The sequence below is a fragment of the Platalea leucorodia genome, assembly GCF_965183815.1.
Source record: "Platalea leucorodia genome assembly, chromosome: 21".
NCBI classification, from domain to species: Eukaryota; Metazoa; Chordata; class Aves; order Pelecaniformes; family Threskiornithidae; genus Platalea; species Platalea leucorodia.
Genome location: NC_138843.1, coordinates 5189354 through 5205765, shown reverse-complemented (window position 1 = coordinate 5205765; position 16412 = coordinate 5189354). Strand labels below are relative to the sequence as shown.

The 16412-nt window shown below is 49.0% G+C and overlaps 1 protein-coding gene and 1 long non-coding RNA gene across 2 annotated transcripts; one reads left to right on the top strand and one right to left on the bottom strand.

Moving 5' to 3' along the window:
* Positions 1-8381: 8381 nt before the first annotated feature.
* LOC309599519 lies at positions 8382-11836 on the bottom strand. The gene is made up of 3 exons (XR_014230287.1): positions 11760-11836; positions 10207-10415; positions 8382-8491 (listed from the first exon to the last, which is right to left on the bottom strand). It is a non-coding gene; the product is annotated as an uncharacterized lncRNA (long non-coding RNA).
* A 335-nt stretch (positions 11837-12171) lies between these two features.
* OAZ1 (ornithine decarboxylase antizyme 1) lies at positions 12172-16312 on the top strand. Its single transcript, XM_082331432.1, is given in 6 exon segments — positions 12172-12346; positions 14692-14749; positions 14751-14837; positions 14968-15140; positions 15684-15769; positions 15883-16312. Coding segments are annotated over 6 exon segments (651 nt in total). The 5' UTR covers positions 12172-12230; the 3' UTR covers positions 16014-16312.
* Positions 16313-16412: the final 100 nt, after the last annotated feature.

The following is a 16412-nucleotide window of genomic DNA, read 5'->3' as shown; positions in this document are numbered from 1 at the left end:
GTTTTTCCTAATATCCAACCTAAACCTGCCCTGGCGCAGCTTGAGGCTGTTCCCTCTCGTCCCATCGCTTGTTCCTGGGGAAAAGAGACCGACCCCCACCTCACTACAACCTCCTTTCAGGCAGTTGTAGAGAGCTTCGCAGCAGTGCTCACTTCAGCCTCGTGCCACCCACCCGGCTTCTCCTGGGATCCAGCCCCTTCACTCGCACAGGGTCTCCAACCACCCTACAGACACGGGAGACCCTTCCCCATCCTCCGTGCAAACACCAGCCAGCAGCGGGATTGCTCCCGGTGAGGAGAGCTGAGGACGGATGCCAGGACCACGTTCGTGCTGAGAGGCTTTAGAGCGGAGCACGGGGACGTGGGCATCCTCAGCACCATCGCCCCACCAGCACAGCCCAAAGGGGGCTGAACGCTGGTGGGGCTGGGGGCATGAGGCTGGGGAGTGGAGCCCGAGCCCTGAAGCACAGCAGGGCGATCCCCAAGTCGAGCAAAGCCTCGCCATGATCCTTTTTCCTCTTTGTCATCGATTCCCTTCCCATCTCCAGTCCTTTCAGATGGAGGAACGTACTTCAGTCACTGGCAAGGAGCTCCCCAGCTGGGAGCATCACCCGCAGCTCCCTCAGGAGGAAGGAGGACGAGGTTTGAGCCCTCAAACATCCCCTGCCCAGGTGTCAAACCTACACACGGCTATGAAAAGCACAACTGTTTTTTATAGCACAGATCTGCCCAAAATAAGAGCTCCAGGTTTTTGCAACTAAAAGAGCTTTTAAATATCCATCTCCGGGACCTGCAGGACAGCAGGGTGCAAGTTTGTGGCTGGCAGCTTCGCTGCTCTTGCACATCAAGTCACAGCATCGTTTCTGAGCCCCTCGTGGCACCTCTTCCCCGCGCGGTGCCTACTAAACCCACCGCCCTCAGCAACTTGCTGCTCGCTGGGAGCAGGCAGGGCTGAAGGGGCAGCACCACCACTCTTGCGGGAACCACGTCAAGAGGACCTCTAGCTCTGAGTGCGAAGAAAGATGAAAAGCGACCAGTTTTCACAAAAAAAAAAATAAATTCTTAGTTCCTTATCACAGATCAGCACATAGGAGCTAAAGAGACTCAGGCCCAGACTGGTGGGAGATCTCTAAGCAACATTTTTGTGGTGCAGAGTAAGGTTTTGCCAAACTCCTTCCACCTAGATCCTACCGAGCCAGTGGTTCAGCCCAACGCCGGTTTGCATCCCTCTGCCAGGCCACTGAAGAAGGCTTTCAACAAAACATCAAAGCAGAGACCCGAATGAACCACAGGATCCAGCGCTGAGGCTCCAACAGCCCTTTTGTGAAGCACAACAGCAGAAGCCCTAACATCCTTGTTGAATTATAACCCCCCAGGTAGCTGTGCCGAGCTTTTCGCTCCGTGTCCTGCTTGGATGTGTGTGCTTTTTTGGCTCCTTTTTTCAACATCCAGCAAACGCATTTATAAATAGTTGGGTTTTACCTAAGAGGTGATGGCACTTACATGGTCACGGAGAGATGCTTTACGTATATCGCTTGTGTGGGAAAGATTTTGGATGGCTGAGATACTTCCTTGACAAGAAGCATACCAAGGAGAAAGGAAGCTTTTACAGAAGACGATCTCAGTTTGCTTAGCCTAACAAAACAAAGGCCAGAAGGGGTAGGATTGCTACACATAAAAGCACCCAAGAGAGAGCTGAGACGCCTCTTTAAGCATAAGGACAATGTTGGCATGAAACCAACTGGGAAAAAAATTGGCTACAAATAAATATAACTGGGATTAAAAAGGAGCTTCATAACTTTCAGAGCACTCAGCTTATGGAATGGCCTTGCAGGGGACACGCTGGAGGCTGTGAGGGTGGAGCACTGTTCCTTTGTGAAGGGGATGCCAGGACCACGCGTGGACAGCAGGTCTGGTGTTGGCTCAGGTGGTCTCTCCTCGCCCTACGCCTCCATCAGGAAAGACGTCCCACACGTAGGTCTCTCAAACTGGGAAGCTAATCCTTGCAGCATGGAGAAGTCCCAGTGCTCAACGTCCCCATCGAGCGGTGCCAAGAGCTCTTGAAATCTTCCCAGATGACAAGTCAATCAAGAAGATACATGAGCTGACCTCCCTTGCATTGCGTGTGCCTTGAGATTTGTAACTTTTCAAAGTACTATAATGAGCACGGATCTGGGAGAGCGACAACAATAGCTTATTTTCAAGGAAAATTAAAACCAGCTTGTTTTTCCTAATCTTACAGTTTCCTCCAAACAAATGTGTCACAGCTGTTATACCTGGAGGTCATGGAAAAAAGGTCTCATCGGAACTGCTGTGAGAAGTATTTTGGCTGAGGAAAAACTTTGAATGTGTCCTGTATGAATACAATAAGGAGAGACTGAAGAGAAACTGTCTTCTTGCCCATGGTAACAGAGAGCTGAATAGCAGTCATGAATTTAAGGGGGAAAAGCCCAAATACTTCATAGCAGTAAGGCCAGAAAAGCATTGGAAGGGATTGTCTAGGGAAATGTTGGCCTCCTTATCACTGAAGGGTTTTATGAACAGGTTAGACACGTCTGTCAGGAATGATTCCCGAAAAGCTGATCCGTTTTTTGGGGCAGGAGCGTGGGTTATACGGCCTTCTGAAATGGCAGCTATCATCCTTTGTGATACAAAGCTCAGCACCAAGATGAAGACGACACGGTCCTCTCTGATCACTTATGTTCAAGGCTGGACGCGGAATTGCCGCTCGCTGCCAGCACAAACCCACGTCCCACAGCGACCCGGAGACGCCAGCCCTAAAGCAGCTCTGAGCGCCTCGATCCCAGCCTGCGGTATTGCAGTCTGAACTGGAACGATAAAGGCTTCATCAAGCCTTATATATTATTAAACTTTATTTGCATTGCTTTCCATGCGAGGCTCGGGAAAGGCTTGTCGTTAAAATTCAGAGTTTTAAAAGTCCCAGGGACCCTGAGAGTAGTGGTGCAAAAGTAGGGATGTTTCAGTGCCGTTGCGTTGGCGTTGCTCGACAAAGACACGAGCCGCAGCGACGGCGGTCAGAGCCGCGCAGAGGCCCAGGGTGCTGCTCATGTCAATCGACATCACCATGAAAACGCTAAAATAAAAAAAAATATATAGTTTTGTATAAATTGATAGCTTGCAGCCACCTCCGTAACAGTTCATGGGGAAAAGTATCCAGTTACCACAAGCAAGCGTATTTCTGAACCCATTGAAAATCTTAAAACCACAGTACATAAACCTAACAATGCCAAACGGCAAGACATCAGGAAACCATCGAAAGAAAAGCCCAGTGTAATAGAAAAGAGAATTAAACATGACTATCACTGCCAAAGATTAATCTCCCATAGATATTTTTAAAGGCAACAAAGAGGATTATCAATGAGAGCTGAGACAGCATAAGGACAGATCATTTAGGCTCAAGAGAACATTTTGCTTATTTCAAAGGTACTTTGAGGTAAACAGATATTTAAAAGCAACCTAAACGCCCAAGTCCCATGGGATTCGAGGTCAGAGGAGGCAGCCTGATGGGAGCAGAGGCGCGAGACCTCTTCAGTTCCCACTTCAGCCCTGCCTCCGTACAGCCCGGTCCTTTCTCCCTGCCTCAGTTTCCCAACGCGCAGCGCCACAAGTGCAGTAGATTACAGCCTCCGAAGGGAGCACGAGGGCTGCAAGGACTGAGAGGCAGCACTGGAAGCTTAAACATGTAAACCACGGATCCTATTTTCCCCGTCTAATGAATACAAGTGGTCACAGGGATGGTGTAGGATCTGCTGCCGCCGCGGCGACACGCTCTGATCTCCGCAGGGATCAGTTTTAATGTGCATACTCCAGCCCATTAAGCCCGTGACTTGATTTAGCAGCACTACAGAGCTGCCGTACTGTGCACATTGTTCTGACAGCTGTTAAGGACTGACCTGCTGACTCTCATTGCTTCCTGTCGCGTCCCGGTCCTTGAAGGATAGCCGATTACATTTTCCTCCCTAATGAGCTCAATGAGTCTGAAGATGGGCTGAAACTGCACAACTGGATAGTATATGATCTTTGGCTTCCACTGCTGCCGGACCGCTGGCAGTCAGAGATCAAGGACACGTCTGTGTTTGAAGCCAAACAAACATGGAAACGTCACAGGGAATAAGGAACCATGAGCTAAGAAATTATTGTCCGGGGAAGCACCAGAAGGGCAGGGCACCATTACAATCTGCATTGCAATTTGAAAGGACATACCCGTTAGACAATCCAAAATGGAAACGCTCTGACCCAAGAAAGGACATTTATTTGGGGATCAGACGTCCAGAGGAACAGAAGTTAATAGCTTCAGTAGCTAAAATACCCCAAAAAACAAATTTCAGAACTAATTCTCAACTCCACAGTTTATTTTCCGTAATCACAACTGCTCCCTTCCTTTGCATAGCCTTCTGAAGCAGTAGGTTTCCAGATCGCCATCTGAAGTACTTGGTAAAAGTCACCGTAAGCACGAAATCAAACTAACTAGGTCATCGCTCCAATCCCAAACAGGAATTTCAAGGTTTCTTGCCTTCCTTATGCCACCTCTTTATCTTCTAGCACCTTCGGAAATCTGTTGGTCTTATTAAGACTTACGAGCACACACTCAGCTCTGCGTGGAAGCGTGCTTTCGCACTCCCCAAAGATTCGGCTACCCTGCCTCCGCAGTGGGAAGCCCCGTGGGTCGAGTTAGGGTACCTGCATGGGATTGCTGGGCTTCACGAAGCAGGACACGCGGGGATAAACAGCTCCCCTAAAGCCTGGTTACTTCGGAAACACGGGGACAGGCACCGCGATGCTGTCGGGAGCGCTGCCGGGAAACATCGCAGCGCTTTGCATCGAGTCACCCCTTTCCCGCAGGGTAAGCAATGAACCCTTCATATCTCAGCTTCTTCTAGAGTTAATAACAAACAGCAGGCAGGGTCAGTTAATTTGTACCTAGAACGGCTTCATAAATAAAAACCTTTTGGAAAACTGGAAAATTCTAGCAATGAAATAGAGCTGCCTTCATTTTAAATGCTCCACTCCTAAGCAGGTTGACGACCCGGTGGCTTATTTTGATAGTTTGCTGTCAATCCCTTACAAACATCACTACAGCACCGGTTGTCTTTCGCTTGCCGTTTGTCGCTTACAGAGCAAGCGGAGGGGAGACGCCAAGGCCGGCAGGGGCCAGGGGGCTGCTCCTCGTCCGCGGGGCTCGCCTGGCTGAAGGGGCGCAGGGCAGGTCGGAGCGGGTGTGCTGCAGGGGAGCCTTGCCTTGCCATCGCTCTACCTCCTGCGGGGGGAAAGGCTCACCAGAGCTGTCAAGCTGCCACCTTTCACCAGCCTGAAATTCAAGAGTATTAAAAAAAAAAAAAAAACCATAAACCAGCCGAGCTGCTAAGCCGGCCTGATGGCTGGTTCCAGCCCCAATCTCACTCAGAGGGATTGCTCCTATCTTGGTGCACAGAACCACGAGTAAATATTGGTTCAAAGAGGGATAGCTGGCGGGCAAAAAGCACAAGCTGCATGCAGCTCAAATAAACAGGCTGGCAAGAGTGACCGCCACCAGGGCTGGACCTCCCCGTCCCTCCTGCGGCACCCCGGGCGAGCTCCGGCCAGTGACTCTGCCGAGTGCTGAATCTGCAGGGATTATACCCAAAATAAAGCAGCGTGCAGCACAAACATACAGCTGGAAAAAACCCCACTTTGCCAATTCTGCTGGTCGGAGGCCGTTCTTGGGCACGCTCTCTGCTACAGCAAAGGGGCAAACTGGTTCCCTTACCCGCAACTCTCTAAAGGACGAGTGTGGGATATAACTTATTGCAGGCTAAATAACCTTCCCTGCCCTCGAGGCTTGTTCATTTTATTTATGGGAAAATATGCTCGTTAATGCTCTTATCACAGGAATGATCTAATCGGGGGGAAAAAGTCTCCTTTGAATATATCCATTTTAATGAGCTGCTGGGCGAAATGTTTAGGCAGGCAAAACTGACGCTGAACTGGTTTCTGACAGAGCAGATTCTGCACAGGTCTTAATGCTCATCCTGCTGGGATCTGTTTGTTTTGATAACATTTCCTAACGAAATTACGAGTTAAAAAAGCTGTGCACTTCCTCATCCCTAAGGTTGACTGATCCAAGCACAATAGGAACCAAAGGAAAATAAGCCACGCCGTCCAGCTTGCCTTCCCGACAGAGGCTGTGAAAGTGGCCTGTCCTGTAAAGAAACATCAGAACTCTTCTGTAAGAGAAAAGGGAAGCTAAGCAATAAATACGTGAATAAATCCACCACACAAAGCCTCCAGCAAGCGAGCAAGGGAAAGGGGTCAGCAGAGAAAGAAAATGTTCAGGAAAGAATTCGAGAAAGCCGCTGCACGCCGAAATGCTGATTCTGTGTGATTGCAGGGGGCTCGTTTGCTCAGGACCCGGCTCTGCGAGGTGCTGTGCGCCCCATCGCGAAGGAAAGCGCTCGACCTCCTCTCCGAGTTGAGCTCCGCTCTGTGGCATGGCACCCCGCGCAAGACGCAGACCCTCACCACCTCTCGCTAACTTGGGGAGGGGGAGCGGAGGGAGAGGAGGGGACGGAGATGTGAGCTGCATCTGGCCACACGTAACCGAAACAGAAAATGGACTGTGGAAGGGAGGATGTTGCAATGCCTTCCACTTTATTGTTTTGCAACCACCTCTGAATTCCTCGTGACCATTTGCTCATAGCTGGCAGCGACACTCAGAGAAAAATCAATCAGAAAATCAAGCCTGTGCAACGTTATTCTTAAATTACAGAACCGTAACGCCAAACTGCTCAAGCACACCTCTTGCCCCGGCAATGTTAAGGTGCCATCCTCTGACCGTATCTCGCGTCCCCGCTGTTGCCTAACCCGCTCTCTCGCTGACTCTATTCCCTGTTCTCACTACAAACTTTTCCCCTCACCCCCACATTATTTTTAAATGGAAACTGAACTGCGATGCCTGCAAAAGTAAAGAAAATAACTTGGCATTTATCAGGTGACCAGCACCATGCTGGATTACACCCCTAAATCAGACAAGACTTTAAAGCATTTTAAGCATCTGTTACCTCATCTGCATTCAATATATAGTCCTCTTCATACCAGCTGTTTTTAAGTGAGAAAGCAGAGATCCAAAGTTTCTTTGGTAAGAAGTACAGACATTTGTTGGCCTGACGAACCAGGGACTGCTTTCTTCTAGTTCAATATCTCACAAAGATCTTGGAAAAGAAATTCTTCCCTGCGCTGGTAAACATCTAATAATTCCGGCTTAACTTTGCGGTGGCACGCAGAATCTCCTTCCAGCACAAGTGGGTCTGCAGAAAGCCTGACCTTCAAATCAAATTATTCTCGCACAGATGACAATGAAAACGAGGAGAGCTTTCCAGCTAGAAAAAGTGTTCTAATTACATGTCCCACAAAGATCAGAATAGATTCTAACACACCAAATAGCGTTTTTAGTGGGGGAGTATTTAAAATTAGATAACTGGTAGTTAACTGTTACCTGTAAGGAAATGAACCAGAAGCTCTAAGGAAGGAGATGGGTAGACTTAAGAGCCCTGCTTTATAAGGCTTAGAAACTATAGGTCTTCTAAAGTTTAGAAATAACACCGTCCAGTGTTTTGACAAAGACCTCACAAGCTTGTGCTGTACTTCGTCCCCACACAGAGCTGACCGAGAGGAACATTTAAATTATTCTGGGACTAAAACCGGCTAAATTACAGGGTGGAGGAGTCATCGCACACAAGGATTTCTGTGAAAACACGTCACGATGGACATCTCTGCCTCAGTTTCTGTCCTGTTTTGGTGTTTGGGTACATCTCTAGATAACCCTTAAAACTGTAAGAACAAGTAGAGTCTTCCTGGAGTGGAAATAGAGAGAAAAGGCCATCAGAACAACTTGATTTTATAGTCTGGCTCAATCAATTTTTTTTTTTTTTACCATTTTTGGGGAGTTGCTGAGTGTGTAATGCTACATCAGGACTGCACACACTTTAAAAGAGAGGTCATGTTTTTCTTTCTGTTGTACTTCCCTAGTCAGCAAATCAGAGAGAGATTAATTCCCACGATGCTGCTAAATGTCATAAACATCTATTTCCACATTCCAGAAGAGCTATGACAGCACGATGCAGCTAAGCAGAAAATATACAGGGGTTTCTGCTACATGGCAAATATAGTTTTTTTCCATTCACCTTCCCTGGAGCTTTGTGACTCCTCTAGAACATGGAGGCAGGAGCTGCTTCTGCAGCAGCCCACTCTCCAACAGCCGCCTCAGTGGCAGAAAAACACACAGAAGCACTAATATTTGCAGCCGTGTTATTTAGTTATGCTTTAATCACCTAAAAACCAGAACAGTTCATCTTTCCTTCTCAAAGTAAAAGATGTGATACAACTACGGTGTCAACGTGCAGGATTTCAGAACCGGCAAGTCCTGTGAGCCTTTCGGGTCCTGTACACCTTTCTAAGCACTACTTTCGTGTCATCTGATCACAAACACCTGCAACCTGAAAACAGACAATGAAGAGGAAAGACATTCCGTTACTTATCCTGCCCATTTCTTGCTCTAACATCTGTTTACATCAGCTACCAGTTTTGATTTTGACTTTAACTTATTCCTGTGCTGCCATAAACTCTCCTTCCAGTCTAATATCTTCCAGAAAGTAAAAACTATAAAAGCTTGACAAAGAATCATTAACTGGTGATTTTGACTAATGTTTGAGACCTCCTCTGTTAAAAGAGGCTGAAAAGCATGCTGAACCTCGCTAAAAAAGGAAATTCTAGAAAATGAAACTCCTTTCCTCAACCTGAAACAATTTCAACTTAGATTCCTAATGTGGACTTCAGTTGTGTTGCTTCTTCTGTACTTTCTCTGTTAACAGGTCTGGTTATTGAGTAACTCGGGCCGTACAAGGTATTTTCCCAGGTCGTTTCATACAGCCTAATTGCTACGACCTGCTTGTGTAAGAACCCCGAACAACTGGGACTCACGGCGTGCTCTCCTCCGAGGAGTTCAGCAAGCAGCTCAGGAGAGAGCTGATATAAACTCCCTGCTGCATCTCCTGCTTTGGGGACTACGCCGGTCCTTTGAAACGTGTATTTTTTGGAGGTGGGAAGGCTGTGGCAGTTGGGAGCCAGCAGAGTGAGGGGGGTTTTGATAGCGTATTTGTGGACACCGGCATAGGACTTGGGATGAACTAGAGCCTCAGGACTTCGATGGACGAGATTTTCTATTTGCAATCGTTCATCTTGCCTCTGTGTTGAAGCTACCGCACCACAGCAGCTGGGGACAAGTAGGAACGGAGGCCCACACATCTGCTGCTGGCGTTCACTGCCCAGATAACACCAGGGACTGAGATGGGTTTGGACTATGGTGCCAAACTAGGAAGGCAGCGGGAGCAACTGAGGCACCGACACACCGTTACTTCTGCCTCCTCTGCTGCCACGGGTAGGGTAATCATGGCAAAGCAGTGGTAAAAAAACAGCTGGAGACGGCAACAGCTCAAACTGCCTCAGCTGGTAATCCCGAAATTGTGAGTCAGAGGCTTCTGTGTGAGGATTTATGAATCACTGTCGCTGCTAAACTGGAAGCCAGGCTATCTCAGCAAAACTGCAGCTGGAACTAATCCCACACGATATTTAACGCACAAAACCAAAACAGGTTGATTGGGCTTTTTGCAGACTACAGAGCACCACAGCGTTATCCGGGTCACTCAGCTGTAAAATGGAATGAGATGACAGGTATCCAAAGGGCAAAGCTGTTTCCAGTGCCACAGCAAAGAGGAAAGCAACTGCAAAGATGATGTCCTCTGACACAGTGCCATTATAAGGAATTACAGTCGGATTACTACATAAATAATAAATGCCATTGTTAGAAATAATGAAACCTATCACAAAATGCTAAGGCAATTCCATCGACTAACACATTCATTCCCTCATCAGGAAAACCTTTCTAAAACAACATACAAAACACAAATTGCTAAATCTTCTCCGATGTGCTTCATTTGGTCCGGATATTCCTGAATTGCAGCTATCCCATTGTTTCACGTTGGTCTCTGGCTAATGCATTAAATGGCAGTCAGCTTCCCCTCCATAAATCAACAGCCAAATCTAGAGAGCGGGGTGAAGCAAGCACTAACGTCTCAGTTATGTTGCGTTCTGGGAGCTAAGTGCAGATACCTGCAGCAGGAAAAGGATGTTTTCTCTCGTACCTCTTACTTACCACGACTCCCAGACTAGTCCCTGGCTGCTGGCCAGGCCAGGCTTCTCATCTAAGCTGCAGGAGAACAGCCTGTTTTCTTTTGGCAATACACTTTGTTCCATCATAGTCAATCAGAGCAGTTTCAGGACACGGAAGGTGGGTGGGGATTTAGACACTTATCCTTGTGCAAAGTGGAACCCGTCAATGGAATATCCACGTGCTCAGAGCTCCTGGATGGGAATATTTTAAAGCAAAGAAAAATAAGCAAGATAGTAAAAAAAATAAGAAATGCCCAAATGCAGCTGTGGTACCTGAAGGCAATAAAACAGGCATCTTGAATGAAGAAAAAAGAAATACAGCCATCTACAATTTTTTTTTAGAAAACCATGATTTTGAAAATCATTACAATGCATCTTCAGTAGTTTTCTTTGGCTCTACAAACATCTTTTTCCACTTAATTTGCAAGGCGTACCTGACTGCAAACTCGATTCACCATAATTTAAACCATTATTTTGAGCTTTTTTTCCATATAGGATAAGATCCACTGTTTAGGATGTGTGCTGACTTCTCTGATTGTGCTGCTGACTTGATTTTCAGAGGAGGGATGGTCTCACCTAATATGTAACAGGCTGAAACGTTCAGAAACGGCTGAGTCAAAGATCTGCTGTCATGGAAATTATAACCTATTCACCCTTTGCACACATTTGCTGCTTTTAAGATTAATTTTGAGGATTGCCCCCCCCCCCCCCCGCAAGGGATGATCCTGTGTTTTCATCAATATTGTCCCAAAGAGAAGCGGGGTGTCCGATTTTCAAATTCGCATCCTTTCCTCCAGACCTTGGTCTCGCCGTGGGGCTGCAGAAAGACCCAACCATGTCCCCAGGCCTCGGATTTCCAAAATCCTTGCAGGAGATGAAAAGCAGAGCGCGGCGCGGCCGGGGGAGCGTTTTGGGCTGTTTGCTATGGGGGCAGGGATGCAGACCAACTTCTGCTATGTAAATAACCAGGATTTATTCACTTCCTCATGCAGCACAAAGCCTTTTTTTTTTTCGTTTAACAGATTACCACCACCCATTCCCCATTTCCCAGACAACCAAAGCTATAAATTACTGCACCGGTCAGCACAACGCACAGGCCGAGGGGAACCCGGAGATGTCGCGGCGGGAGCGCGGCCACGGCCCACAACGCCCAAAACCGGGTGACAACTTCAGCCCGTCCTTTCAGGGACCCTCTCCACTACCTGGGGGATTTTCTTATTAATTTTTAAATTAAAAGTTTCCCTCAGCATCCAGCCGGCAAACGCTTTGCGTGACAGATCGGGGGGTGGCGATGCCCCCCGGGCCCACTGCTCCCCACGGGAGGCCCGGCTGCCGCCCCTCTGCTCCCCGCACTGTAAAGCCCGAGGCCGTGCGGAGGCCCCGACCCTCCCGGCCCCGGCCCCGGCCCGGGCAGCCCCCGCCTCCCCTCCCGCCCCTCGGCGCCGAGGGACGATCGCTCCCGCCCCGCTCCTCCCCTCCCCGGCGCATGCGCGGGGCCGGGGCCGGGGCTGGCCCCTCCCCTCCGCCGCAGTTTACCTCAGCCAGGCGGGGGCGCGGACGCGGGACTCGAACCGGCGGCTCTGAGGGGAGTGAGGGCTGCGGCGCCGCGCCGAAGCCTCCCGGCCCGAACCCCGCCCACCCGCAGCGGACGTAGCCAATCAAAGACCGCTGTTCCCCCCCTCACCGGCCCGACGCCTTTCTAACCAATGCTGAACCCTCTCCCGCTGTCAGCCAATAGGAAAAGGGCCCGCTGTTCCACCCCCTGTGCTCCCTTCAGCCAATAGAAAGGGAGATTATCTAAGAGACAACCGGCCCCTTCACCGGACGGGAGCCCTTTCCCGGTCGGGGGCGTGGCCCTCTCTGGGGGGCGTGGCCGTGGCGGGAGGCGTGGCCTGGAAGGGTATATAAGGACCCACTGCGGCGGCGGTGCCATTTTGTGTAGCAGCGCCTGGAGAGCGGCCGGCGGGGGGCGGCGGAGGGTTTCGGGGTTCGGACCAGAGCGGCCGGATGGTGAAATCCTCCCTGCAGCGGATACTCAACAGTCACTGCTTCGCTAGAGAGAAAGAGGGGAATAAAAGCACCATCATGCCTGCTGTGCTGAGCCTCAGTACCGGACAGAGCAGGTGAGGGGCCGCGGCCTCCCTCAGCCTTCGCACCGCTGGGCGCTCGCCGCCTCCTCCCTTTCCCCCAGAGCCCGCCCTGATCCTTCTCCTCCTCCTCCTCGTCCCTCAAGCGCCGGTCGCCTCCCCCGTGACCGGGGGGAGGGGAGCTCCGTGGCGGGTGGGGGAGGGGCGGCCCGCGCTGCGGCCTGGCCTCCTCCCCCGCAGAAAAAGGAGGGAGGGAAGGGGGGGGGGGAAGGTTTTTTTCTGAACGCCCAAGGCGGCGCCTGCCCGTTGTAGCGCCGGTTGCACCCCCTCCTCGGCCCGGGGCGGGGGGCGCTGCCCGCGGCCGCCATCCCCCCCCCCCCCCCCCCCCGGTCACCTCAGACCCCCGGCGCCTCCCGCCATGTGCCACGTTAGCCGCGGCGGGCAGAGCGCCCATCGCACCCGGGGGGTGCCAGAACCCTGGGGAGGAGGCCTCGGACAACGCACACCGGCCCCGGAGAGGAGGCGGCTGGTCCCTGCGGGGCTGGAAGGAGCCTGGGGACAAAAGCCGGGCCTGGAGGTGCCTTCTCCCTACCGGGGGAAAAGAAAACCCACAATTAGGCAAAGATACCAAAGCATTGAAAGCTGTTATCCCCTAAAAGCTAAGCAAGGATACTGAGGCTAAAGTAGACCATAAAAATGTTAGGAGACCTGGTAGTTTAAAACTCAACCAAAAGATTAAACGATCCCGACAGATGCTGGTAAGAAAATATCTGAATTGGGGTGACCGGTGTAGAGTGATGGAGGCTTAGGACATCAGTCTGCCTTCTATGAAGGAAGCCATTAAACCTCCTTTGTGGACTATGAAATGTTTTTAGAAAGCCATCTTTATACTTGGCTGCTCTTTAAAGGTGAATTTTTTCCAAGAGGAGTAAGTGCACACAAACATCACTCTAAAATATATTCTCGATTGCAGAGTGTAGGCAACCTTCATCATGCGCTGCCTTTCATCGGGCGAAAGGTGAAATTGTGTAAAGGATTGCCACTGTACACTTCTGAACGGGGTGCTTAAAGGCTTATTTTTAAGGGTAGTGAGGAATGTGTAGGTCTACAGTCAATCTAAGATAAAATGAGTATCTAATGCTAGTACTAAAGAAAAGTGGCTCTCTTTAAAGGAGCCTAAAATAATGGATTGAACACTCATTTAGTTGAGAGAGTGCAAATTTTAATTTTTTTAATAAAACTTTGCAGTTGCTGTGTTTACTAATGCCTTGCAGCATATAATATTTGACCTATGTGGCCATTCAGTACCTTTCTAATATGGATTCTTCATCACAAGTTTCAAGCTCGTTTAAAAAAAAAAAAAAAAAAACCTCGTACAAACTGTGCAAAATGGTGGATTATTTTGTACATGTTTATTCTGATTTGCAAATGGCTGCTGGCACTCACAGACAGGACGATTGTGAAAATTTCCCTAAGGGCCTCGATTGCTGCATCTGCTGAGATGACGCAACTCAAGAGTGAGCCTGCAGGGTGAAGGATGGTGCAGAGGGAGGGGCCAGGCAGCACAGCGTTTGCTCTTAGTACAGTAGAAGGTTTATTTGCTTAAGCAGGCTTAAATGGATGGGGTGAAACTCGGCACACATACAAGAAATACGTTTTGTATCTTAGGAGGATAACGTTCTTAACCTTAAGTACTGAACTTGGCTGGGCGGTGTAAAATGGCTCTGAAGAATTGAGTAGAAAGGCATGTGGGCTTGCAGACACTCAGGTGTGGTCTCAGAGTTAAACCTGGTGAGCTCGCTTCTGCGCTCTGCATGGTGAAAGCGTTTGAGGTAGCGACACCTGTGAGACTGTTGCCTGCAATTTTCTGACCTCAAGCCAAGAGTGCTGATGCAAAGGTCTGAGGTAATTAGGGCCGTATATCACAGGTTAAAAAATGATCCCTAGCTTGCTGGGCCAATATACTGATGATGACTTCTGAGAACGAGGTGGGGGAGAGAGTGGGATCTTGCGTGTGCGATAGCAGAATGGTTCTTCTCTTGAAATCAGGTCAAGCGTACTGCTGCCTTGGTATACAAATACACCTTGCTCACTTCAAGCTGAGAGTATTTTCATCTCCAAGTTAGTCTTTCTCTCGAAATACTGCAGTAGCAGCTTTCTGACCCTCCTGGGTCCAGGCGCGAGGCAGCGTTCCTGTCCCTGGTCTGGAGGTTCCTTTGTCTTGCCACATCCCTAGGTTGCAGTGGGAGGAGTTCCCTTGGCCTAGGTTTGGGGCTTTTTTTTTTTATTTTAAATCTTGCCATCTGATCGCTGTTCAAAACCTAGAATTCACAGGGCTTTGTCTGACACTGTTTGCCTCTCTAACTGTGATCCCTTTCTAGTTCCAGGGTTCCCTTCAATTGCTGTAGTAACCTGGGTCCGGGGCCTCGGTGGTGCTCCTGATGTCCCTCACCCACCCCTGAAGATCCCAGGTGGGCGAGGGAATAGTCAGAGGGATCACAATCTTTCAGCTAATTTATTTTATTCGGTGAGTATGAATAATAATAAGCAGCTTGCTATGGTGAGCTTGAACGCGTTTCTTGCCTCACGCCTATTAATGGGAGTTATCCCTTCTCCAAAATGAAGTGGAAATAACTTTGCACATATTACTGCTGCAGGATAATCGGCTGAATGTAACAGAAGAACTAACATCTAATAACAGGACAAGAATTCTGAATGTCCAGTCAAGGCTTACTGATGCCAAACACATTAGTTGGAGAGCAGTGCTGAACAACAACAACCTCTATATAGAAATTCCCAGTGGTGCTCTGCCTGAAGGGAGCAAAGACAGGTAGGTGGAATAAAATGCAGCTGCGGTTTCACTTGTAAGGCCTGTCGGTGGGGTGGAATAACACTTTGCTGTCGCTGATGTTCGCTCCCATTGTTCTGCAAGTTGAAGTCTGATTACGGTGCTTGGTGCTCTAATTACAAGCTTGATGCTTGTAAGAGGCTGCAACTAAGTGCTCCTGATTTGAGGGCTGCTTCTACCTGTTCTGTCAGGCGGAACCCCCCAAAGGCTCTGGGATTTCAAGCTGTGTTCCCCGGTACTGGGCGGCTGCTTTTGTCCACTGAAAACGCCAGCCTGGTTCCGAGTCTTTCACTGCAGTTCTCCCTTCAGCCGCAACAGAAAAGTGCGTTGTCTGTCTTACTGAAGTCCTAGATTTCTGCCTCAAGTTAAGCCTGGGGCTTAGCGCTTTCCTGTTGGTGCGAGGCTCCCACCGCTAGCCTCTGGCGCCTACGAGTTCACGTGCAGACTGGCTCCCGGGGCCTTGCGAGCTTTTGCTGAAGGAAACGTTTGCTGGCGTGCATTGAACACCTTGTGTTTGTCTTGTAGTTTTGCAGTTCTTCTAGAGTTTGCTGAAGAACAGCTCCGAGTTGATCATGTGTTCATTTGTTTCCACAAGAACAGAGATGATAGAGGTGGGTGTTACAGTGCTGAGATGTGAATGCAGTATTTGAACTGCTTTTGGTGGATGCTTTCGCTGTTGTACAGTATCAAATGGATGAAACTTGTTTTCTGCTTTTTTTTCTAGCTGCATTGCTCCGTACTTTCAGCTTTTTGGGCTTTGAGATTGTGAGACCAGGGCATCCCCTTGTCCCCAAGAGACCAGATGCTTGCTTCATGGCCTACACGTTTGAGAGAGACTCATCAGAAGAAGAATAGATTGCAATGTTTGCCTCTTAGAGCTTTCTTGTTGTCTATAAAGATGATTCTGTAGAAATTTTGTCAACATCTATTACAGTATATATAACTCTGTATGAAACGTTGTGACCAACTGCTCTGGTGGTGAGATGTTGAAAATTTCAGACTCCACATCTTTTTCTGGATTTGTGCGCATGTTGTGGTTGTGCAAATAAATGCTCCCTCCAAATTAGCAGTATATTTCTTGAAGTTTAATATTGTGTTTGTGATACTGAAGTATTTGCTTTAATTCTAAATAAAAATTTATATTTTACTTTTTATTGCTGGTTTAAGCTGTTTAAGACTTGCACTCTGAAGAGGTGGCTCTGGAACTGCCCCGACCATTAAAGCTGCAGGTATGGAAAGGCGTTGGTCATTCTT